The sequence below is a fragment of the Rhinoderma darwinii genome, chromosome 3 (assembly GCF_050947455.1).
Source record: "Rhinoderma darwinii isolate aRhiDar2 chromosome 3, aRhiDar2.hap1, whole genome shotgun sequence".
Lineage (NCBI taxonomy): Eukaryota > Metazoa > Chordata > Amphibia > Anura > Rhinodermatidae > Rhinoderma > Rhinoderma darwinii.
The window spans coordinates 183,771,242-183,796,180 of NC_134689.1; the positions used below are offsets into that span (position 1 = coordinate 183,771,242).

At 41.4% G+C, this 24,939-nt stretch overlaps 1 protein-coding gene across 2 annotated transcripts in view; it reads right to left on the reverse strand.

Annotated features, from left to right (window-relative positions):
* The window catches only part of CTTNBP2 (cortactin binding protein 2), a 160,603-nt gene that overhangs the window by 132,859 nt on the left and 2,805 nt on the right, over positions 1–24,939 (reverse strand). For both annotated transcript variants that reach the window (XM_075857131.1, XM_075857130.1), the window contains exon 2: positions 6,200–6,307. In XM_075857131.1, the coding sequence (XP_075713246.1) occupies positions 6,200–6,292 (93 nt within the window). In that variant the 5' untranslated portion in view covers positions 6,293–6,307. The remainder of the gene's footprint in view (positions 1–6,199; positions 6,308–24,939) is intronic.

Genomic DNA, 24,939 nt, shown 5'->3' on the forward strand with positions numbered 1-24,939 from the left:
CTAATTGACATATCCCATGTGTCTACTTTATGTTGGCATCATTTTTTGAAAGTTCTTTTATTTTTCTAACACGTTACAAGGCTTATAATTTTAGCAGCAATTTCTCACATTTAAAGGAAAATTTCAAAAGGATATTTTGGGTTCAGTTCTGAAGTGGCTTTGAGAGGCCTATATTTTGGGATACCCCATAAATCACCCAATTGTAAAAACTGCACCCCACAAAGTATTCAAAACATCATTTGGCAAAGTGGAGGTGAAATTTACAAATATTTTTTTTTATTTTGCAGAAATTAAATTTTAATCCATTTTTTTCTGTAACACAGCAAATGTTAACAGAAAAGCACAACTTAATATTTATTGCCTAGATTCTGCGTAGTTTATTTTTAGAAATATCCCACATGTGGCCCTAGTGTGCTAATGGATTGAAACACAGGCCTCAGTAGTGAAGGAGCACCTAGTGGATTTTGGGGCTTCTTTTCATTAGAATATATTTTAGGCACCTGGTCACCTTAGAAGAGGTGTTGTGGTGCCAAAACTGTGGAAACCCCGCAAAAGTGACCCCATATTGGAAACTATACCCCTCAAGGAATTCATCTAGAGCATTTTGACCCCACAGGTGTTCCATAGATTTTATTAGAATTGGCTAGTGAAAATGAAACATTACATTTACTTCCAATAAGACGTAGCTTTAGCTAAAACATTTTCCTTTTCTTAACATATAAAGGAGAAAAGTATGGAAATACCCCATATGTGGTCATAAACTGCTGTCTGGGCACATGGCAGGGCTGAGAATGTAAGGGTATGTTCACACGAGGGCGTCCGTTACGGCTGAAATTACGGGGATGTTTCAGCCTGAAAACATCCCCGTAATTTCAGCCGTCACGGCATGTGCAGGCGCTTGAACGCTGCGTCAATTACGGACGTAATTGGTGCTGCTATTCATTGGAGTCAATGAATAACGGCTCCAATTACGGCCAAAGAAGTGACAGGTCACTTCTTTGACGCGGGCGTCTATTTACGCGCTGTCATTTGACAGCGGCGCGTAAATATACGCCTCGTGTGAACAGACAAACGTCTGCCCATTGCTTTCGATGGGCAGATGTTTGTCAACGCTATTGAGGCGCTATTTTCGGACGTAATTCGGGGCAAAAACGCCTGATTTACGTCCGTAAATAGGCCGTGTGAACATACCCTAAGGAGAACATTTGGCTTTTAGAGTGCAAATTTTGCTAGATTGATTCCTGGGTGCCATGTTGCATTTGCAGAGCATCTGACGACCAGTACAGTGAAAACATATGAAAGGTGACTCCATTTGGTAAACTACACCCCTTGAGGAATTAATTTAGGGGTATATTGAGAATTTTGAACCCACAGGTTTTTGCTGAATTTATTAGAACTGGGAGATAAAAATAAAAAAAAACTTTTTTCCCAATGAGATGTAGTTCTAACTCAAAATTGGTAATTTTCACAAGTACTATAGGAAAAACACACCTCAACCTTTGTAAAGCATTTTCTTCCGAGTACAGTAATAATGTGATGGCAAACTGCCATTTGGCTTTTTGAGCACATATTTTGCTGAATTGATTTCTGGGCGACATGTCGCATTTGCAAAGCTTCCTGAAGTACTAGTACAGTAGAAATTCTCCAGATGTAACCCTATTTTCGAGACTTTACCCCTCAATTAATTAAATTAGGGTTGTAGTGAGCATTTTGACCCCACAGGTGTTTTATAGATTTTATTAGAATTAGGCTGTGAAAATTAATTTTTTCCAATAACATGTAGTTTTTGCTCAAAATTGTAAATTTTTCAAGAAAAAGGCACCCCAAAATTAGTTACACAATTTCTCAAGAGTAGGGCAATACCTCATAGGTGGTCATAAACAGCTATTTGGACACACAGCAAGGCTCTAAAAGGGAAGGAGCGCAATTTGGTTTTTGAAGTGGAGATTTTAAAAGATTCGTTTTCGGACACCATGTTGCATTGCACGGAGGTACCAGTACAGTGGAAACCCTGAAAAATTGCCCCATTTTGGAAACTACATCCCTCAAGTAATTAATCCAGAGGAATTGTGAGCATTTTCACCCCTCAACTGTTTTGCAGAAATTAGTGCACAATAGATTATGCAGATTGAAAATTGCCATTTTTCCACAGATTTGCTATTTCAGTGCCTAATATGCTTTGCCCAGCTTGTTCCACTGGAGAAACACATCCCATAAATTGTTAAGCGGGTTCTGCAGAGCAAAGAAATACCCCATATGTGGTCATGAACTGCTGTTTCGGCACACTACCATGCTTGGAATTAGCACCATTTGGCTTTTGGAGCGCAGATTTTGCTTGGTAGTTTTGTTTGGGGTTTTACTGGTATTTCGGCTTATAATGTGGGGGCATATGAAAGCTAGGCAGAGTGCCTCAGGGCATAAAAGAATGATGTAATAACGGGGTGAATGAATAATGAAATCAATAATCCATGAATTGGTGTGGTATGCTTTGAAGCAATCCTTTATGCACAGGCCAGGTTTTTTGGGGCAGGTGTCGCACCAATAAACGGTGTCCTTTTTTTATACCCTTTTTGGAACACACGCTGCACTTTTTTTGGGTCCTTCCCTGGTTTCCAGTTTGGGGAACTTCGCTGAGAAAGTGTTGCCCTGCTACAATAAGGCAGCCTCGCTTCCACATTGACATTTTGGTGTAAACATGCTTGGGCCCTCCCTGGTTTCCAAATATTAGGGCCTGATTACATCCACATCGGGTAAGCAAGTCAGCGCTATACAATGCCATCTGTACGATGTGCACGGCCAGCTTTATGTACCATTGGACATGGCTATGTGGTAAATCCGGGGTGTTGTACAAAATATCTGCGCTCCTGTATTGCCTAATCTTTGACTTTTTCACTAGCCCTATAAGCAGCACAAAGCCCTAAAGTTTCCTCATCTGCGCTGCATCCTCGGGGTCCATCTGTGGGGTGTAGCAAATGATGATGTGGGGGTTTTAGTGAAAAACTGCTAAACCTAGAAAATTTGCATCATTGCAGTCTGAGACGGAGCTGTGCGAGGGCTTGTTTTTTGTGGAACGAGCTGTAATTTTTATTGGTTCCATTTTGGGGTACATGTGATTTCTTTTTTTTATTACTATTCATAAAAACAAAAAAAACAGCAATTCTAGTACGGTTTTGTTTTTTTACAGTGTTCACCATGCAGTATAAACAACATGTTAACTTTATTCTGCGGGTCGATACAATTACAGCGACACCAAATTTATATTGTGTTTTTTTTTACATTTTACTGCTTTCCCACAATAAAAATATTTTATTTTTTTTAGTGTGGCCAATTCTGAGAGGTATAACATTTTTTTTTTTTCAGTTGATATCACTGTGGGAGGATTTGATTTTTGCGTGACGAACTGTAGTTTTTATTGGTACAATTTTGGGGTACTTGTGACTTTTTGGTCACTTTTTATTCTATATTTTTTAGAAAAGGTGACCAAAAAAAGAAATAATGTGATTGTTTTTTATTTTATTCTTTTAAGGTGTGTACCGTGCGGTAAAAATAACAGGATATGTTTATAGTTCAGGCAGTTCCGAACGTGGCTGTACCCATTATGTATAGTTTTCTTTAATTTTTTCCAATTATAAAGGACTTGATCAGGGCAACAGGGCGATTATTGTTTTTATTACGTAAAACTTTTATTCGTTTATTTTTCTAAAACATTTTTTTCCCTTTTGTTTACACTTACAGTATATAATCTGTTACTCTGATGCGTTTTTATATTAAAATAAATGATAAATACAAACCTGTTATAAATCCCATTGAAATCAATGGGATTTTTAATTGCATCCGTTAGCATCCGTCTGCTTCCGTTATGTCAGGGCCTGTTCACATCAGCGTTGTGTTTCCATTGAGGGGTTCCGTCAGAGCTCTCTGTCGGGGGAACCCCTCAACGGAAAGGCAAACGGATACTTTACTAATGGTTTCCGTTTGTCACTGTTGTGAAAGGATTCCGTTGTTTTGACGGAATCAGGAAATACTAAATTTGAGGTCCTTGACCTGAGCTTGTTATCCAAGTCCCTGAAATAATGTTTTAGGACCTTCCACCGACCTCTAACTTTGTCATTTGTGCTAATGTGCACCATGACCGCTGGGTCTTCACCAGCCCCTCCCAATAATGTCAACCCGATCCGCCGAACCCGAAAGAGCAAACTGTTCGGTATTCCTGGTCTTTGTGACAGTTTGCCCTATCTGTTCCCCTAATAGTAGTCTCCCAATTCCAGGACCTGTTTAGCCTATACTATGCTCCCATTTCCCTTCTTACGGGAGCAGACATTCCCCTGGTTGCTAGAGGAGGTGTCTAACTGCAGCAGTGCTACCCCTGACCTGACGCCCCCTTCATTCGCCAACATGGCAAACTTGTTGGGGTGTTCCAGATCCGGACTAGCCTCCCTGACACACTTTCATCAGTCCTACCTTCTAAGGCTATGTTCACACGGAGTATTTTGCAGGAGGAATATCTGCCTCAAAATTCCGTTTGGAACTTTGAGGCAGATTTTCCTCTCCCTGCACGCCGATTTTTGCGGGCGATTTTCGCGCCATTTTTCGCCCGCGGCCATTGAGCGCCGCGGGCATAAAACACCGTGAAATACGCTTTCTCTGCCTCCCATTGAAGTCAATGCGAGGTCAGAGGCGTAAACGCCCGAAGATAGGGCATGTCGCTTCTTTTTCCCGCGAGGCAGTTTTACTGCTCGCGGGAAAAAGACGCCGACGCCTCCCATTGAAATCAATGGGAGGCGTTTTCGGCAGTTTTTGCCGAGTTTTGCGACGCGGTTTCTGTGTCAAAAAACTCGGCAAAATACTCCGTGTGAACATAGCCTAACTGTTACCAATCTAGCTGCTTCAACAGCCTAGACCTCTTTATTACCATCCTCCCCTGCATCTGCCCCAGTGAGTGCTTGCTCAGAGAGCAGCAAACTCATCTTCATGTTGTCCATTGCCCGCAGTGTTGAAAGTTGCTCACTTCGATCCAGAATGTGGGCTTCTAAATGGGCAATTCTCACACACCCTGCACAGCAGAATGGTCCCTCAAACGGCTGTCCAAGAAGAGCATACATGGCACAGGATGTACACTGGGTAGCGTTGACAGCAATGGAGTTCATTGTGTCTAATGGAGAATTAATCAATATACAATTGTATGAGGAAAAAATACACTAAACACCCCTAGAAACAATTTCTTCTAAAGTGACAACCTAAAATCACTGAATCTTAAAGAATCTCTGTCACCAGATTATACGTGGCCTATCTCCGACATAATCTCATCGGCGCTGTAATGTAGATAACAACAGTGGTTTTTATTTTGAAAAACGATAATTTTTGACCAAGTTATAAACAATTTTAGATTTATGCTAATTAGTTTCTTAATAGACAACTGGGCGTGTTTTTACTTTTTACCAACTGGGTGTTGTACAGAGGAGTGTATGACGCTGACCAATCAGTGACCAATCAGCGTCATACACTTCTCATTGTTCCAGCCCAGCTTCTTTAACTGCACAATCACATTGTAACAATGAGAAGTGTATGACACTGATTGGTCACTGATTGGTCAGCATCATACACTCCTCTGTACAACGCCCAGTTGGTAAAAAGTAAAAACACGCCCAGTTGTCTATTAAGAAACTAATTAGCATAAATCTAAAATTGCTCATAACTTGCTCAAAAATGATCGTTTTTCAAAATAAAAACCACTGTTATCTACATTACAGCGCCGATCAGATTATGTAGGAGATAGGGAATTTATAATCTGGTGACAGAGCCCCTTTAAGTCACACTTAAGACACTGCACACTTGAAATCAATGCACACTCCCACACTCGCTCAGCTGCTTGTTTTAAATAGTTTTTTTTGCCACTTAGCTGCTCTTTCCAGTAAGGTCTCTGGCTGCAAAAAACATTTGAAGTTGGAAAACAGGGGGCTCTTACAATGTTTTTGAACGGGGCCCAGTGCTGCCTGTCCCTGTGGCCAATTGTGCACAAACATACAGTGTCTACATGCATCAATGTGTTAGAAATATAAATATTTGTAAAGTTTTACACTTGTGAAAAAAACATATGTGAGATGAATTACATAAAAAAACATTTTACAATAGTTGTACTCCATATTCTCATTAAAATGTATTATTGAAAACAAGAAATAGCATGAGAAATAACACTTACCCTTAAGGCTTCTATCACGAGGTCCCTTGCTTCCAACTCTCCTTCTAATATACTTAAAAGAAAGCGCAGTTCGGGCTTGCTCAAATTTTCCATATTAAATTCTTTTGTCTACAAATCAAAAAGAGAAGTAATTATGAACCCAGCTGATTAAGCACTCCTGACCGACAAGTTCTAAACAAAACAGTGGCAGAGAATTAGCAAAATTGGGAAAAGTGGAGCTGCTTATTATGCCAAATTAGGTGTGAGAACTGAAATATACTTATACCTTGCCTTAGTTTTATAAATCTCCAACATTATTTGTTAGTGGAAAACTTAGACCAATTTTTCTAAACATTTGTAAGCCAAGTGCAAGTCAAGTTTGCGAACATTAACAAATTTCAACTGACTAACCACTAGTTCTAAGATCAGTCATAATATCAAACAAAATGCTCAACTTATATCATATCACACTGCACTGTGGCCATTAGATCTGTGCTGCTTCCGGTAATAACTAATGCCACTGCATTGATTTATGCCTAGGGCAATAGGGAGGAGGGTTGAGCTCTGTCTCACGTCATATGATTTAGCTACATCATTAGAGGTAGCGGGATGTGGAGGTGGATGAAGACATAACTATTTAGTGTTTGACTAAAATGTGGTGCACTCTGCGAGTCCTGACTAATTTTGTAGGTGCCACATTGCCTCCATGGCAGAGTCAGCCCCACTGCCGCAATAAAATAATTATCCAACTTGCAGCCATTATAGGGCTAGCTTGCAAAAGTGCCACCATAATAAAGACCCATTGATACAATACTCACGTAATACAACAACCTGCCACAGTGCAAAAGGAAGAAAGATTTCCACAACAGAAGCATGACCTGGGTAGCACAACATGCCCTCCCTAAACCTATAGTATACCTTTTAGGTTCAGAAAATCATATCCCAGACTATTAAAATGCAGTACAAAATCATACAGGGAGAGCCGACATTGACGAACCATTTTTACCACTTTATGAGCGATTTTTAGCTTTATGCTAATTAGTTTCTTAATGCCCAAGTGGGCGTGTTTTTACTTTAGACCAAGTGGGCATTGTACAGAGGAGTGTATCACGCTGACCAATCAGTGTCATGCTCTTCTCCCCATTCATTTACACTGCAGATAGCGATATAGCTATATCGCTATGTGCAGCCACATAAACACACTATAACGTTACTGCAGTGTCCTGACAATGAATATACATCACTACCAGCCTGGACGTGATGTTTATTCAGAATCCTGACACTTCTGAATCTTTTCTGTGAGATTTCCAGCAAGGCAAACGTAATCTCGCGAGATTACGCTGTAAACTGTTATTTAAAACGAGATTACGTTTGCCTTGCTGGAAATCTCACATAAAAGATTCAGAAGTGTCAGGATTCTGAATACACATCACATCCTGGCTGGAGGTAATGTATATTCATTGTCATGACACTGTAGTAATGTTATAGTGTGTTTATGTGGCTGCACATAGCGATATAGCTATATCGCTATCTGCAGTGTAAATGAATGGAGAGAAGTGTATGACGCTGATTGGTCAGCGTCATACATTCCTCTGTACAACGCCCGCTTGGTCTAAAGTAAAAAACACGCCCACTTGGGCATTAAGAAACTAATTAGCATAAAGCTAAAAAAATAAAAAATAAAAATCCCTCATAAAGTGGTAAAAATAGATTGTTTTTCTAAATAAAAAGCATTACTGTCACCTACATTACAGCGCCCTTCTCCTTATGTAGGAGATAGGGCACTTATAATGTGGTGATAGAGTCTCTTTAAGCTTCGTTTACATCTGCGTTGGGACTCCATTCATGGTTTCCGTCTGACCTTTTCGTCAGGGGAACCCATGAATGGAATCCAAACTGATACAAACGGGAACCTTAGGTTTCCATTTGCAACCACATTGATTCCAATGGTGACGGATCCGATGCAAATGGTTTCCCTTTGTCAACGTTGTGTAAGGGTTCCGTCATTTTGATGGAATCAATGAAGTAGTAGACTGCGCTATTCATTCTGTCAAAACGACGGAACCCTTGCACAACGGTGACAATCGCAAGCCATTTGCACCGGATCCATCACCATTGAAATCAATAGTGATGCAAACGGAAACCTATGGTTTCCGTTTGGATTTCGTTCATGGGTTCCTCTTACGGAAAGGTCAGACGGAACCTATGAACGAAGTCCCGACGCAGATGTAACTACACAAAATATTAGCATTAAAATCCCATGTTATACAAAGTTAACAGTGTTGAAATTTTTTTTCTTTACAAGAAGCCTAAATCCGTAGCAAACAGCATGGAGAGTGAAAATGTTACATCTGTAAGCACAGCAGTAGTAGATCAGGAAACAGCTTGTTGACTTTCCTTTATAACCGGTGTTTAAATATTGACAATTCACTGCAGTCATCACAATTATTCACAGCATAGCATGCACTTCCTGATACAAACCAAACCCTAGATCTACACATTCTGTATATATATTAAAATATTGGCTGTGTTCCCAAGAATAGCAGGCACCAACCTTCCAAACACTTCTCTTTCACTGGAGACATGAAGCTGTAGTGATTCAGATATATAACCCAAACAGAGTTTCATTAATATTTGACACGCATTAGAGAAAATATGCATTTGTCTATAGAAAGCTAGAAAAATAAATCCTCCCAATGTTCATGCTTGAAGGAAGAGCATTTGTTATATCTCCTGGGCATTTGCAGTCAATGCATGTCAACTTTTACTGTGCTGTAAAACGGTTTCCTCAATACTACTATGTTGCAGGTAAATCTGAAAATATGAATATTTAAGAAACTACAGCTACAGTATTGAACTGTACTGTGGAATTCTAAGTGCAGGGAAATGACTATTCGTTTTCATTGTTTCCTTTAACTGCCCAAACGTCTTCCCTGGCCCAGGATTCGAGGTCACGTGATAATTACAAAATGATGACTGTACAGGGAGAGTGTATTGTTACAGGAAATAAAGGGGATGAAGTCATCTGGTTTTCCCCACAATAATAATTACATAAAAAGAAATATTGTGAATCATGAAATAACAATGCTTTGTAAACAGTCTGTGGCTGCAGTTTGATTATAGTACCGTCATTCAAGTAACTCGATTTTGGTATACTAAACTTTTGTTACCATTCAAAAAAACGGAAACCTAGCGAACAGAGACAAACGGAAAGCAACTGATACAAAAGAATTACCATTGAAATCAATGGTACTTCTAAAAGGATTAATGGTAATTCTAACGGAACCGTTGCTTTCTGTTTAATGTATCGATCCTCTCTTCCTCTGATGGAAGAGAGGTAAACCGATAGTAATGGCAGTGTGAACTTAGCCTTAGGCTCATTACACATCCAGTGCCGTTGCCCTCCTACACTATATGGCCAAAAGTTTGTGGACAACTCTCCTAATTATTGAGTTTCAGCCACACACATTGCAAAGTCAAATTAAGCATACCGCCATGTAATTTATATATACAAAGATTGGTAGTAGAATGGGTCGTGAAGTGTTTAGCAACTTTTAGCACGGTCATAGGATGCCAATTTTGCTGATCCAGATCTGCGACAGTCAACAGTTAGGCCTCATGCACACGACCGTAGCCATGTGCACGGCTGTGATTCCCGGGATGGCCGGCCAAGGATTAACGGCCGTGCACATGGCCATAATAAAGCTTGTCCGTTCTTTCTGCGGTCCGGGCTCCAGGGCCGTGAAAACCACAGTCGTGTGCATGGCCCCATAGGAATGAATGGGGCCGCAATTCTCCCGTGGATTTTCGGGGGAATTGCGGCCGCAAAAGCACGTTCGTGTGCATGGTGCCTTAGGGTATGTTCACACGCTTAGCAAAAAACGTCTGAAAATACGGAACGGTTTTCACAGAAAACAGCCTCTGATTTTCAGGCATTTTTGAAGCTTAAAATGAAGCTTCTTTTAATTTTGAGCTTCTTTTGAGGCATTTTTCCATAGTGTTCAATGGAAAATCAGCTCCAAAAAACGCCTCAAGAAGTGGCATGCTACTTCTTTTTACGTAGCGTCTTTTAAGGGTATGTTCACACGAGGGCGTCCGTAACAGCTGAAATTACGGGGATGTTTCAGCCTGAAAACATCCCCGTAATTTCAGCCGTAACGGCATGTGCAGGCGCTTGAACGCTGCGTCCATTACGGACGTAATTGGCGCTGCTATTCATTGGAGTCAATGAATAACGGCTCCAATTACGGCCAAAGAATGACAGGTCACTTCTTTGACGCGGGCGTCTATTTACGCGCCGTCATTTGACAGCGGCGCGTAAATATACGCCTCGTGTGAACAGACAAACGTCTGCCCATTGCTTTCAATGGGCAGATGTTTGTCAGCGCTATTGAGGCGCTATTTTCGGACGTAATTCGGGGCAAAAACGCCCGAATTACGTCCGTAATTAGTGCGTGTGAACATACCCTTACACTCCGTGTTTTAAAACAGAGGTGTAAAAAGACACCCCGTATGAACTAAATGCTGTTTTTCCCATTGATTTTAATGGGCAGATGTTTGTAGGCATTCAGCTTCCGTCTTTTCAGGCGTTTTTCAAGGCGTAAACGCCCCAAAATACGCCTAAAAACACTGCGTGTGAACATACCCTTAGTGTATGTTCACACGCTTAGCAAAAAACGGCCGAAAATACGGAACTGTTTTAAAGGGAAAAGAGCTCCTGAAAAACGGCCGCCTAAAAAACGCCCGTCGGAGCAAAACGCCATTTTTCCCATTGAAATCAATGAGGCGTTCTTCTGACGATTTTTCAGCCATTTTTCGTGACCTTTACGGCCCGAAAAACGGCTGAAAACACTACGTGTGCACATACCCTCAGGGTCAGTTAACACGTAGCTTAAATACTGTGGATTTTCCGCAACGGATTTCGCTGCCGAGAATCCGCAGCAGAATACAGTAGCAGCAAAGTGGATAAGATTTAAACAAATCTCATCCACACGCTACGTAAAAGCAGAGTGTAAAAAACGCTCAGAAAATGACAAGCGGTGTGGAATTTAAATCCGCAGCATGTCAATTGTATTTGCGTAAACGCTGCTTATTTGTTCCGGGTTTCCCACCCCTCCATTGAATTCAATGAGGAGGTAAAACCCGCAACAAATAGCAGTTGTTGCGATTCCATTGTAAAAAACAACGCAACTCAGAAAAAAAAAAAAAAAAAAAACTTACCGAGAAGTCTGTGCTTCTTCCTCCAGGCTAGCCTCCTGGGATGATGTTTCATGCCATGTGACCGCTGCAGCAAATCACAGGCTGTAGCAGAGGTCACATGGGATGAAACGTCATCCCAGGAAGCCGGCCTGGATGACGTCATAGGGCCGGCCTCCTGGGATGACACCGCTGCAGTGCGTTTTTTAATCTGCAGCATGCCAATTGTATTTGCGTAAATGCTGCTCACTTTTGGTAAAACCAAATACACAAAAATAAACAAATAGATGTTGCGGTTTTTTTTTGTAGTGAAAAAGCAGCGTTTCCACCACGAAAAAACGCAACTCAGAGAAAAAAAATCTTATGCTTACCCAGATTTCTGTCTTTCTTCGTCCAGGCCGGCCTCCTGGGATGAAGTTGCATCCCATGTGATATCTGCAGCCAATCAAAGGCTGCAGTGGTCACATGGGATGAAACGTCATTCCAGGAGGCCAGGCTGCAGGACGTGTCACCATGGCTACGTAAGTATGATTTTTTATTTATTTTTCCTTCAGGTGCAGTTTTCTACAGTGGACATTCCGGTTGAAAAACTGCCACAATTTGCCACTTGTTCCACAGGGTGGATACGCAGTGTGCGTTTACTCAGCGTATCCGTCCTTTGTGAACATACCCGAAGTGCTATTATCGTGAAGTGGAAGTATATAGGAAAGCTCAGCCAGCAGTCTGATAGATTAATCTGGGCTTGGCGGATGCCAGGAGAATGCTACCTACTGCGCGCTACGCTGCTTCCATAACCGCCATTCACTTCTATGGGATTTAGAGAAACAGCGTAGCTCAGCGAGCTACGCTGTTTTCTACTTATATGGTCAGAAATTATACGTCGCAGTGGGAACAGAGAAAGATAGAACAGGGTTTAGGGGGCCCAATTCTAGAGATAGGTGTGGGGTTTAGGGGGCCCCGTTTTAGAGATTGGTGGGACCCGCATCTATCTGACATTTATGTCATATCCTGTGGATTTGCCATAAATGTCCCTGATGGGAAACCCCTAATTTTATGCTTTCAACTTTTTGGAAGGTCCTTTTTTTGTTCCAGCATGACTGTGACCTGGTGCACAAAGTGAGGTACATAAAGACATGAAGTGAAGAGTTTGGTGTGGAGGAACTCTATTGGCCTACAATTGAACACCTTCTGGATTCATTGAAACTCAGATTGTGAGCCAGACCTTCTCGTCCAACATTAGTGCCTTACCTCACAAATGCTCTTTTTGCTGAATGGGCACAAATTCCCACAGACACACTCCAATAGCTTGGGGAAAGCCTTTCTAGAAGAGTGGAGGCTGTTATAGCCACAAAACGGGGGCCCAAATCCATATTAATGCTCATGTTTTTGTAATGAGATTCCCAACAAGCTCATATAGGAGTGATAATCAGGTGTTCACATACTTTGGCCAAATAAAGTATGTTAACCACTATGCCACTTGTCACCACCACTCACTTTTGTATAACCCGCTCATGATAAACAATAGCCTGGGTTAGAAGAGACGCTGGTGAACTAGTAGCTATTTTCTTGGTGGAAACGATGCCACAGAGCTGCTTTGAACATATTTAGCTGGTAATAACCTGAGTAAAGAAAAAGCAGAAGCCCAAAATCCACTAGGGATCAGAAACCAATATGCTGTGTCAAAGAATGTTAGGGTATGTTCACACAGCTTATTTTCAACCGTTTTTCGGGCCGTAAACGCCCCGAAAAACGGCTAAAAATACAGAGGCGGAACGCCTCCAAACATCTGCCCATTGATATCAATGGGAAAAACAGTGTTCTATTCCCATGGGGCGTTTTTTACACGGCCATTTTTAAAAACGCCCCGTAAAAAAAAAGTACATGTCACTTCTTGAGCCATTTTTCATTGTCTCAATAGAAAAACAGCTCCAAAAACGTTGTTTTCCCTTGAAAACAGCGCCGTATTTTACAGCCGTTTTTTGTTTAGTGTGTGAACAGCCTTAATGTTAAAAGTGCTGAAACAAGTAATGATTTCATAGAAATTACAGAAAGAAAAAAAAAAAAAAAAGAGGAAAACACACGCACCAAATATTTGTGTACTTGTAGAGGTGAGGTTTGGGTCATTAGAGCTTCCACCCACTGAAAACCAGCTACTTCTCACAACTATTCCTCAAGCAGAGGATTAAAATTATGTATCTAGTCTAAGGCTATGTTCACACGGAGTATTTTGGGGGAGGAATATCTGCCTCAAAATTCCGTTTGGAACTTTGAGACAGATTTTCCTCTCCCTGCACGCCGATTTTCGCGCCGTTTTTCGCCCACGGCCATTGAGTGCCGCGGGCATAAAACAGCGCGAAGTACGCTTTCTCTGCCTCCCATTGAAGTCAATGGGAGGTCAGAGGCGGAAGCGCCCGAAGATAGGGCATGTCGTTTCTTTTTCCCGCGAGGCAGTTTTACTGCTCGCGGGAAAAAGCCGCCGACGCCTCCCATTGAAATCAATGGGAGGCATTTTCGGGCCGTTTTTGCCGAGTTTTGCGACGCGGTTTCCGCGTCAAAAAACTCGGCAAAATACCCCGTGTGAACATAGCCTAAGAAAGTTACCTTTCTGTGGTCAAGAGATGGGAAAATTTAGGTTTTGTAAAAGGACTATAGAAAGTTGAAGAATGCGAAGGAGTAATTACTCATGTGCTGTGTTTTAGGGCCAGTCATCAGATGACAAATAACTTTTGACAGTTTTATGACAGATTCTATAGCGCAACTTTTGATTCCTACCAATTAAATTCATTTGCTACCATAAAATTGGTATTAAACCAAATCTTATAGACTTTAGAAGCCAGTTAAAGAGGCTCTGTCACCAGATTCTCAAATCCCTATCTCCTATTGCATGTGATCGGCGCTGCAATGTAGAGAACAGTAACGTTTTGTTTTTTTTTTAAAAGTTCATTTTTGGCCAAGTTATGAGCAATTTTATATATATGCAAATGAGCTTTGAAATGGACAACTGGGCGTGTTTTTATTCGTATGTCCAACTGGGCTTGTATTGTGTTTTTAACTGGGCGTGTTTACTTGTTTTACTAACTGGGCGTTGTGGAGAGAAGTGTATGATGCTGACGAATCAGTGACCAATCAGCATCATGCACTCCTCTCCATTCATTTACACAGCAGCATCGTTCTTACTAGAACGATGTGCAGCCACATACACAAGTGTCCTGATAATGAATACACATGACCTCCAGCCTGGACGTCATGTGTATTCAGAATCCTGACACTTCTGAATCTTTTCTGTGAGATTCCAGCAAGGGAAACAAAATCTCGTTTACCTCGTAATCTCGCGAGATTACGAGGCGGCTTGCTGAATTCTCACAGAAAGGATTCAGAAGTGTCAGGATTCTGAATACACATGACGTCCAGGCTGGAGGTCATGTGTATTCATTATCAGTACACTTGTGTATGTGGCTGCACATCGTTCTAGTAAGAACAATGCTGCTGTGTAAATGGAGAAGAGTGCATGATGCTGATTGGTCACTGATTCGTCAGGTTCATACACTTCTCTCCACAACGCCCAGTTAGTAAAACAAGTAAACACGCCCAGTTAAAAACACAATACACGCCCAAGTGGACATACAAATAAAAACACGCCCAGTTGTCCATTTCAAAGCTCATTTGCATATATATAAAATTGCTCAGAACTTGGCCAAAAATGAACGTTTTTTAAAAAAAAAAAGTTACTGTTCTCTACATTGCAGCGCCGATCACATGCAATAGGAGATAGGGATTTGAGAATCTGGTGACAGAGCCTCTTTAAAGAGGCTCTGTCACCAGATTTTGCAACCCCTATCTGCTATTGCAGCAGATAGGCGCTGCAATGTAGATTACAGTAACGTTTTTATTTTTAAAAAACTAGCATTTTTGGCCAAGTTATGACCATTTTTGTAGTTATGCAAATGAGGCTTGCAAAAGTCCAAGTGGGTGTGTTTAAAAGTAAAAGTCCAAGTGGGTGTGTATTATGTGCGTACATCGGGGCGTTTTTAATACTTTCACTAGCTGGGCATTCTGATGAGAAGTATCATCCTCTTCTCTTCAGAACGCCCAGCTTCTGACAGTGCAGATCTGTGACGTCACTCACAGGTCCTGCATCGTGACGGCCACATCGGCACCAGAGGCTACAGTTGATTCTGCAGTAGCATCAGCGTTTGCAGGTAAGTAGCTACATCGACTTACCTGCAAACGCCGAAGCTGCTGCAGAATCAACTGTAGCCTCTGGTGCCGATGTGGCCGTCACGATGCAGGACCTGTGAGTGACGTCACAGATCTGCACTGTCAGAAGCTGGGCGTTCTGAAGAGAAGAGGATGTTACTTCTCTTCAGAGCGCCCAGCTAGTGAAAGTATTAAAAACGCCCCGATGTACGCACATAATACACGCCCACTTGGACTTTTACTTTTAAACACACCCACTTGTACTTTTGCAAGCCTCATTTGCATAACTACAAAAATGGTCATAACTTGGCCAAAAATGCTCGTTTTTTAAAAATAAAAACGTTACTGTAATCTACATTGCAGCGCCTATCTGCTGCAATAGCAGATAGGGGTTGCAAAATCTGGTGACAGAGCCTCTTTAAGCCAGTCCAGGAGCCAGGCGGACTTTCTCACTAACCAGACTATAAAAGCTTCTATAGACACCAACCCAAATAGTTAGGTATCAGTAGGAAATGTACATGCATTGGCTGGCACTTGGGACTTCCAGAACTGCCATAAAATATAAATTTTTTGTAGTCATGTCACTTTAGAGCCTCATCTGTGCATGAAAAATGAGAAGCATTGAGTAAATTGAGAAATATGTGTTTTGTTTTTTTCAATTATTAAATGATCCATTATAAATTTGGACTACTCAGTGGTCCAGTATTAAAGTGTATGTTCAACTTTGAACATGATTTTACAGTTCACATATAAAATCTACTTTTTAAAAAACATTACATTACTATATTCTACTAATCTGGAGTTACAGCCACTTCAGTGCTAATAATTCTGGTACATTTCTAATTGTCCGACTTTGAATTTCTTTCTACGCCTTTTATGAGCAGCCGTTAACTTGCAACTTTTTTAATCTTTGCCATTGATTTATGAGACCAAAACAAATGCTGCAAATTTTGGGACAAAATTTCCCTCAATTGTAGATGCAACTTTTAACCTGTGCAATTAATTACTTTAAGCTGGCATAAAGTGAAAAATAAACGCGGGCAAATGTTTCTACAAAGCTTGCATTGGTGATTTGCATTCTGGTGTCATCTTTACACCAAAGACAATTTAGTAGTTGAATGTAGAACTAACTGTCCTGCCGTGGTGCATTATAGGAGTTTTTAGGGATGTGTCTGACAATAAGGGCCTGTTCACATATGCGTTGGAGGCTCCGTTAGGGGCCTCCTTCACAGATCCGACAGAGATTAACGGAAACAATAGAGCAGCATGCTGCGCTATTGTTTCTTGTAATACTACGGACACCCCGACGAAAAGCCGACAGAACCCATTAAAATCAATGAGTCATGTTGGCCGTGGTGTCCGTGTTGCAACGGAACCGTTGCATCCGGGATTCCCCTGTTCTGCTTCTCTGACGGAGCAGAACAACAGAATGCCCCGATGAAGATGTGAGCAGGGCCTTAGCTTAGTTACCTTTAGCAAACAACAATATTGTGAATGCAACTTGGCTATAATGTACGGTAGTTAGTACAAGATTATTAATACAAAAGTAAAATCAACTTTTTGTTGATTATATCTACATGCAGTACAAACTGCAAAATGTGGAATAGTGAGAATATGTTTAAAGGCCTTAAAGGCCAAGCAATTTTTTACCATTAGGGTTGAAAGACATTTTTGTTTTTTGCTTCCTCACATTACAACAATATAATGGTTTTTATTTTTACATTTAGTTAACGTCTCACTAGACCCCCTGGGTTAGACTTCAGAATGTCTATATAAAATACTGGCTAATATGACGCCGTATGGGGGGGCAACAAAGGGAGCCCCCTCCCTATGTTTATTAAACCTAGGTGCTGCAATCATTACTTATTGCGGCATCTAAAAGGTTTAATAACCAGGATAAAAGCTTTCTTCAATCCCAACCTAGAAGTGTAAAGCCGGCCATATTATTCAGCCCGCAGCTATTCCTCCTGACCCGCTCATGGACATGCACGCTCATAAAGCATATGTTCTCAATAGAGAGAAAGCCGCTACCGATACCTCTGGCAGCACCTTATCTCCTTACGGACAACAGGATTGGGCATGTTGAAATTCAACATGCCTGACCCTTCTCTCCTCCGACAATTGCCGCTGCAGAGACTGGGACACTGCTATACCATTACACATTAGATCAGGGGTGGGGAACCTTTTTTCAGCCAAGGTCCATTTGGATATTTATACCATCATTCGCGGGCCATACAAAATTAACAACTTAAAAATGAGCCTGCTATATTTGGTCAACCATTTAATTAACTCCCCTAATGTGATGTCTGGAACTGCTTCTCTTTGGTGCGACGTGTGATGCTAGCCGGTATTGATGATGTTGCTAGTGTGTCGAGCAGTCTGGAGCGCAGTCGACTCTTTGCAATGGTACATTTTTTAAAAAAGGACTCGCAGCAGTAAGTTGTTCCGACTCACTTAAAGGGGTTTTCCCATCAGGGACATTTATGACATATCCACAGGATATGTCATAAATGTCGGATAGATGCGGGTCCCACCTCTGGGACCCGCACCTTTCTCTAGAACGGGGCCCCCTAAACCCCGTTCTACCTCTCTGTGTTCCGGCTGATTTCCAACCATGAAGAAAAAAACAGCGTAGCTCGCTGAGCTGCGCTGTTTCCATAATTCCTATAGTAGTGAATGGCAGTTACGGAAACAGCATAGCATGTGAGTTACGCTGTTTCCGTAACTACTATTCAGTTCTATGGGACTTACGGAAACAGCGTAGCTCAACGAATTACACAGTTTTATTATTGATGGTCGGAAATCACAAGCTTCAGCCACAACACAAAGAGGTAGAACGGTGTTTAGGGGCCCCGTTCTAGAGATAGATCTGGGACCCAGAGGTGGGACCCGCATCTATCCGACATTTATGACATATCCTGTGGATAGATCATAAATATCCTTGATGGAAAAATCTCCTTTAAGTCACCTGGACCTCACTTCGATTAACTAGGGCAGACGGACGGAGCCAAGGAGGGAATGATAGGGTGGCAGCGGTGGTCAAAGTGAGGTCGTGGCATGCTGTGACGGGAGTGGACCAGTCCAGTCACCTGACCTCACGTCACTGACTCGTGTCAGGTGACCGGACTGGTCCACTCTTGGGCCGGCATGCACCTACCTCACTCAGACCGGCGCCGCCATACTTGGTCCCGTCCACCCTTCTCCTAAATGCGACTGAGTAGGGCAGACAGAGACAAGTAGGGATTGACACGGCGGCATCGGCGGTCAGAGTGAGGTCATGACATGCTGTGACGGGAGTGGACCTGACCTCACGTCACTGACCAGACTGATCCACTCTTGGGCTGGCACGCACCGACTTCACTCAGACCACCGCCATACTTGGCTCCTTCCGCCCTTCTCATGCACCTACATGTGAGTGAGTGGGGCAGACTCATGGCGGCAGCGGCAGTCAGAGTGAGGTCGGGCCGGACCAAATGATGCCACGGGCCGGACGTTCCCCACCCCATAATTAGATAATCATCTGGTCCCACTGAAATCTGCAAGTTAGGACGACATATCTAATAGAGTATAGCCACCCTGTCAATCACAAGTACTTTAGCCCCTTGCACATACATGTATATGCAAAGAGGGTATAGGCAAATATTGTAAACAAATGACTGTACTAGAAAAAAAAAGAAAAAATGTTGTGCTAATAGACTAGTTATGTTAGCCTACACCTCTGCTACTCATGACCTAGGCCTATGTGGCATTACCACAAATATGAACAGCCATAGTCAGCACAAAGTCACTTTACACTGCTTAGAGCTCATTTGATCCAGAGATCCATAGTTATATGAGCTTTTCATAGGCACTAGGGACTTGAGACTACAGGGTCATTTTTCACTTTATATACATGTCAATAGTAGATATATGCACAATAAATAAATAGGAGTGCACCAAAAAGTATATAAAAGAAACCGATATGAAAAAAGCACATTGCCATAGCTGTTATATTGATACATAAAATCTCATTAGAGTAAAGAATGTAATCATTTTAGAAAAGATTATTTGTTTGCTTTCCTACTTTTTTCTTTATTTCCAGTTACTTATACAGTGCCACCATATTATTCAGCGCTATACAGAGATTGGCATCACTTAACTTGGTTACTGTGTTCTTTGGTACTCACAATCTAAATTCTTAAACATACAAACTAGAGATAATATTATGGGATGCCAATCAAAGGGGTACTCTGGAACTTTTATATTGATGGTCTATCCTTAGAATAGGTCATCAATATCCGATCAGTGGGGGTCCGACTCCTAGCACCCCACCGATCAGTTGAGAGAGGTGGCTGTATCAACAAACACCATGGCCTCTTCATAGTTTACCAGGCACATCGGAATACACTTACGTAGCTACGGCTGTGCCTGCGATTGCTGCAAACCGTGTGCAGAGAACTGCATTCCTCTGCACAACCGCTATGGAAGCATATGCTTTTGTGCATGGTAAATTACAAAGAGGCCGTGGCATTAATTGCTACAGCCCCTTCAGTCAGAATATCGGTGGGGTGCCGGGAGTTGGCCCCACATCGATCTAATATTGATGACCTATCCTAAAGACCGACCATCGATATAAAATTCCTGGAAAACTCCTTTAACCTATCAGTATGTTTTTTAGTGGGAGGAAACCGGAGAAAACCCATGCAAACATGAAAACTCTATACAGATGTTGACCTTAGTCAGATTCAAACCTAGGACCCCAATGCTGCAACAGTGCTAACCACTCAGCCAACGTGCTTCTATGATGCGATTGACTGAACCCTTCTATGGCAGCAAATATATGGGCCTAACATGGACAAAATATGGCTGCATAACTGCCCCCCAAAACCGACAGTATGATTACATGACATGAAACATTTTGTGTTCCAGTACAATTTGACTCATAGAATATGTACATTTCATGCAGAACCCTTTAAGAATAATACAACATGTGAATGAACCTGCAATGACACATTGTGAAGTTATCCAGCAATGTCACCTAACCAATCTATGATATACATGCTGCCTAGCAACACATTAGCATTCAGGAAGCAGAAAGCCCGCTGCAAAAGCATATCAATACTGGCAACTGTCCGTCCGTCCGTCCGTCCGTCCGTCCCCCATCCAATATGGACAGAATGCACAATTATTCATGTAGTAATTCCTCTCTTCCAGCTTGAAACTGTACACCCAAAGGTATCCATTACATTCTCTCTTCTGTGCTGGAGAACGGCCACCCTGTAAAGGTCACCATGGATTTGATCTCACTGAAACTCCTACACTAGTCCGGTAGCCTAATAGGGGAAATTCATTATGCAAGCAAGTCTGTGGGAGTATTCTCTATACAGCAGCCAATAATCACATCAACACTACAATAGATATGTCTGCTAAAGTTATTTACCAAGCAAATTCAATAAGAAAACGGGAACAACTGGTTATTAGTTACCCCAAATCCAAATATTATTCTCTAGCCTATTTATGAAACAGATAACAAAAGTCTAGCCATCTAATAAAGGTGTGCCCCTGTCAATATTCAACATTTGACTCCATCAGGACATGACTGAATACATTGTAAATAATTTAACAGAACACCACTCTATGGACTCATTTATCGAAATAATTCCAGATCAGGTGTTTTGTGCATGAAGTATATTCTACAAAACATAGAAGACAATTCTAATATGTTTTACTTTGTATAGAGTTGAAAACGGTCAAGAAGAAAAGAGAAATGTGCGGACTATAGACACATAGATAGATACTATTACATAGGCCGCTGTTTTTAATATCATCCACTTCGACATAAAGACGAAATGTTGACTGGACTATATAAGCTCAATCTTGGAACCAACATTATACTAATATACATACTTAGCCGAAGTATGTAAATAAATATATGTATATATAATCAGCATAATTAAACCTGTATCCCTGTAATGGTGGTCTAACCAGAGCCTATATTATAATAGGGTGCCAAGAGGGCGGACTCTCTATTATGTGAATTGCTTGTAATTTCGTAATATAACAGTGTCAATAACAAGAGTTGGGCACTGTCAAACCATAATGCTTTGTTCACGTCTGGTCGCTTTTCAACATAAAAGGAGTCGAGAAAAAATTATACTGCCTGGTATGTTTTTTTTTTCTTAATATACGGGTGACGTATGAAAACTTTATGGCACACAGTTAAATACGTCATGGCTCTACGTTCGGTGCATACGTTGGGAGATGTTAAAAAGTGGTGTGAACAGAGCCTAATTGTTGGGTCACACGGAATTGTGGTTGATTGAGGTTGTATGGCATTAACCTCCGCAAAGCAAAGTAAAAAGCTGAAACATAAAGCTATGGCAGTGACCACAGCTCAGAAACTTTGGAATCCAATCTGTGTATGACTCATTTCTCTTTCACAGCAGATAAACTATAACAAGTACTGTGTGTTTCAACAAGAAGATTTCCGGAGTTCAGCTAAAATGGCAGAAGCAGCTGATACAGAAAATATAGCAATGTCTAAGCATTGACTCAACACACTCGGCTGTTTATTTATCTTTTATAGAGAATAATGGAGAGCGCCCACACAGGTGTAGCCTCTTCTCCTTGGCAAATGGTACCCCTGTTCTTAGGATTGGTTGGGTTCTGGCAGTCAGACTCCCACCAAATAAAACATTTATGGCGTGTCCTATGGATATATATACTGCTAAATTGTTAGGTCATAGGAATGTCATATAGGGGGTCCTTTACTCAGGCTAGGCTTTCAACAGCCAGAGCTGCTAAAAACAGTGGGTGGATTCATCAATAGTTCTAAGCCCCAAAAGCCTTAAAGGAACAGTGTCAAGAAAAAAAAATGTTTTACATCAGTTTGGTTTTAGTGTTTTATTAAAAACTTTTGTACTTATTTGTGTGCTTGTGTTTTACTTTTTTTTATTTTTACACTTTTTCTTCCCTATGGGGGCTGCCATTTTTTTTTTCCATTTCTGTATGTGTCGATTAACGACACATACAGACATGGAATACGGCAGCTACAGTCCCATAGTGAATGCGAACAGGGCCCATTCCATTCACTATGCTGTACGCCGTCTGTGTGGGAACGGCGCTTGCGCCGCTCCCACACAGTCCAAGTTGAACTGCGCGCCGTCCGGCGCCACTTTCCTGTAGACCGGAAGTCGCGGCCGGACAGTAAGATTACTACTTCCGGTCGCGGCTTCCGGACTTGTGCACTTGGAGCGGAGGTAGCAGACGGAGCGGATGGACCGGAGGGAGCGGCGGCGGCAGAAGCAGGTAAGTGATTTCTATGTATGTTCGTGTTTCAGTGTGTTTACTAGTGTATGTTAACCTGCGTTAGCTCAAAAAATGGCGACACACAGTGTAGGAGATTAGACCGTTCAAACCCCTCGTTTCTCCCGGCACTAGCCAGGATAAAGGAGGGGGGATTCTATGAGCTCACTAGAGCGAGGGATTTTTCCCAAATTTTGCAGCATAAAGCAATGTGGTTGCTTTACCACATGCAATGCTGCAATTTTGGGAATTGTTCCATGTAGTGACCAGTGCTGGGAAATATTATAAATTAGAATCTAATTTATAATATTTCCTGACTAGTGAAAAAAAAGTAAAAAAATTAGAACACTGTTTAATCATTTTTACACTAACTGTTCAATTTAAAAAAAAAACAAAAAAAAAAAAAAAACTTGCAACACATTCCCTTTAAATCACTCAAAAAAGTTTAACTTTTAGGGCCTTTGCGCAATTTATAAAGTGGGGAAAGCTTAGGGGTAGGGCCTTTCGCTGCCCGACAAATTATAATTTTAATTATAACGAAAATCGATGCCAGCTTGTAGCTGGCGTAGATTTCCTTTTCTGATACACGGACAGCCAGAGATGCGCATAATTTATTAAGAGATGTGTACCACGCAATAAATTCAGCGCTTTTTACTCCGAACCCATTTTGTTTTTAGACTGGCGTAAGAAACGCCAGTGTAAGTAAATCTTCCAAGACCATGTGTCTAGATTTGGTACATTGATTTCAATAAATGCCTTGAAATGCTTCAGTTCACTGAAACTTCAGGGGAAATGAGGACTTGTCAGTGGCTCCCAATGGGGGGGGGGGGGGGCCTGGGCCAATCATAGTCTGGGGACCTGTCACACGGAAGGGGTTGTCCACACCAGACAATCACTTAAAAGAACAGCTTCACAAATTAACAGGGACTTTAAAGAAAATGGAAAAAGCGTCCGCTTTCAGTTTTTAGAGAGAATGGGGGGAAAAAAAATGGATGATTTCTTGTTACTATTGGTAACAATAACACTTACTGTAACATAGTCTTGATAAATGAGGGCCTACACGTTTACTGCAGAACAGTGATATTGATCAGTGGGAAGTCGACACTATAAGTGCTCACAATGGCTAATCCATGAGGGCACAATGCAGCACGCTACTTCAAGATACTGTCTAATAATAATAATAACAACATTAATATCTATCACCAACGCATTGAACCACAGAAGAAAACTGCACACGTAGGGAGCAAAGCTTTATGGACAATATCAGGAAAGCCTCATGTGTAACATATCTTCCATTTACTTATACCTTTGAATGTGGATATGGTTAGGATCAAAATATTGGAGATATGTCCTACATATGTGAAACTAATGACTGCAATTTTAGGGCCACCCTTTATTTTTTTAAATTATGTTTGATGTCAATATTATTTATTTCTACCATAACAATGGAACTACTGCTCCAAAAACATGTTCTGGTTTTTTCAGAAATCATTGGCTGCGTTCTTTTTTTCTTTTCTTATTTTTATCTATTGAGAACTGCCTCCCCATGCCTCTTCCCCAGAGTTGCCACTTTTACAGGTTTTTCTTTATTGCAATTTCTCCTGGTTTGCCTTTTTCTCAATTCAAATGAGAAGAAAACAATCGTTGCAGAAACCCCAGGGATAGTGAATGCAGGTGTAGACATTCCTTTTGAATAATGAGAAATTTATTTTCAGACATCCGTGCGCTGCCATGCAAAATCTGGCTGTTGCGGTTATTAAAAAAAAATAAATAAAAAAAAAAAAAAAAAAAAAGGATTTTAGTGAGGGCATTATATGCAACAGGACCTACTGGTTTCAAACAGCCATAATATGAAGGAAATTTAACCCAGACCCCTGGGGCTCTACTGAACCAAATTTAGATCACTACACGGTGAAAATACGCAACAATTGATTTTTTTACAGATGCAATACCCTAATGTAACCTGTCGTGGCTTGAAATCCACATTTGTTACATAGCTGTGGCCTTCAGGCCACTCCACAGCAAAGGCACATACCCTAGGGCCCCAAGCACACAAACGTGCCTTTGCGGTCGCAATTCCCCGG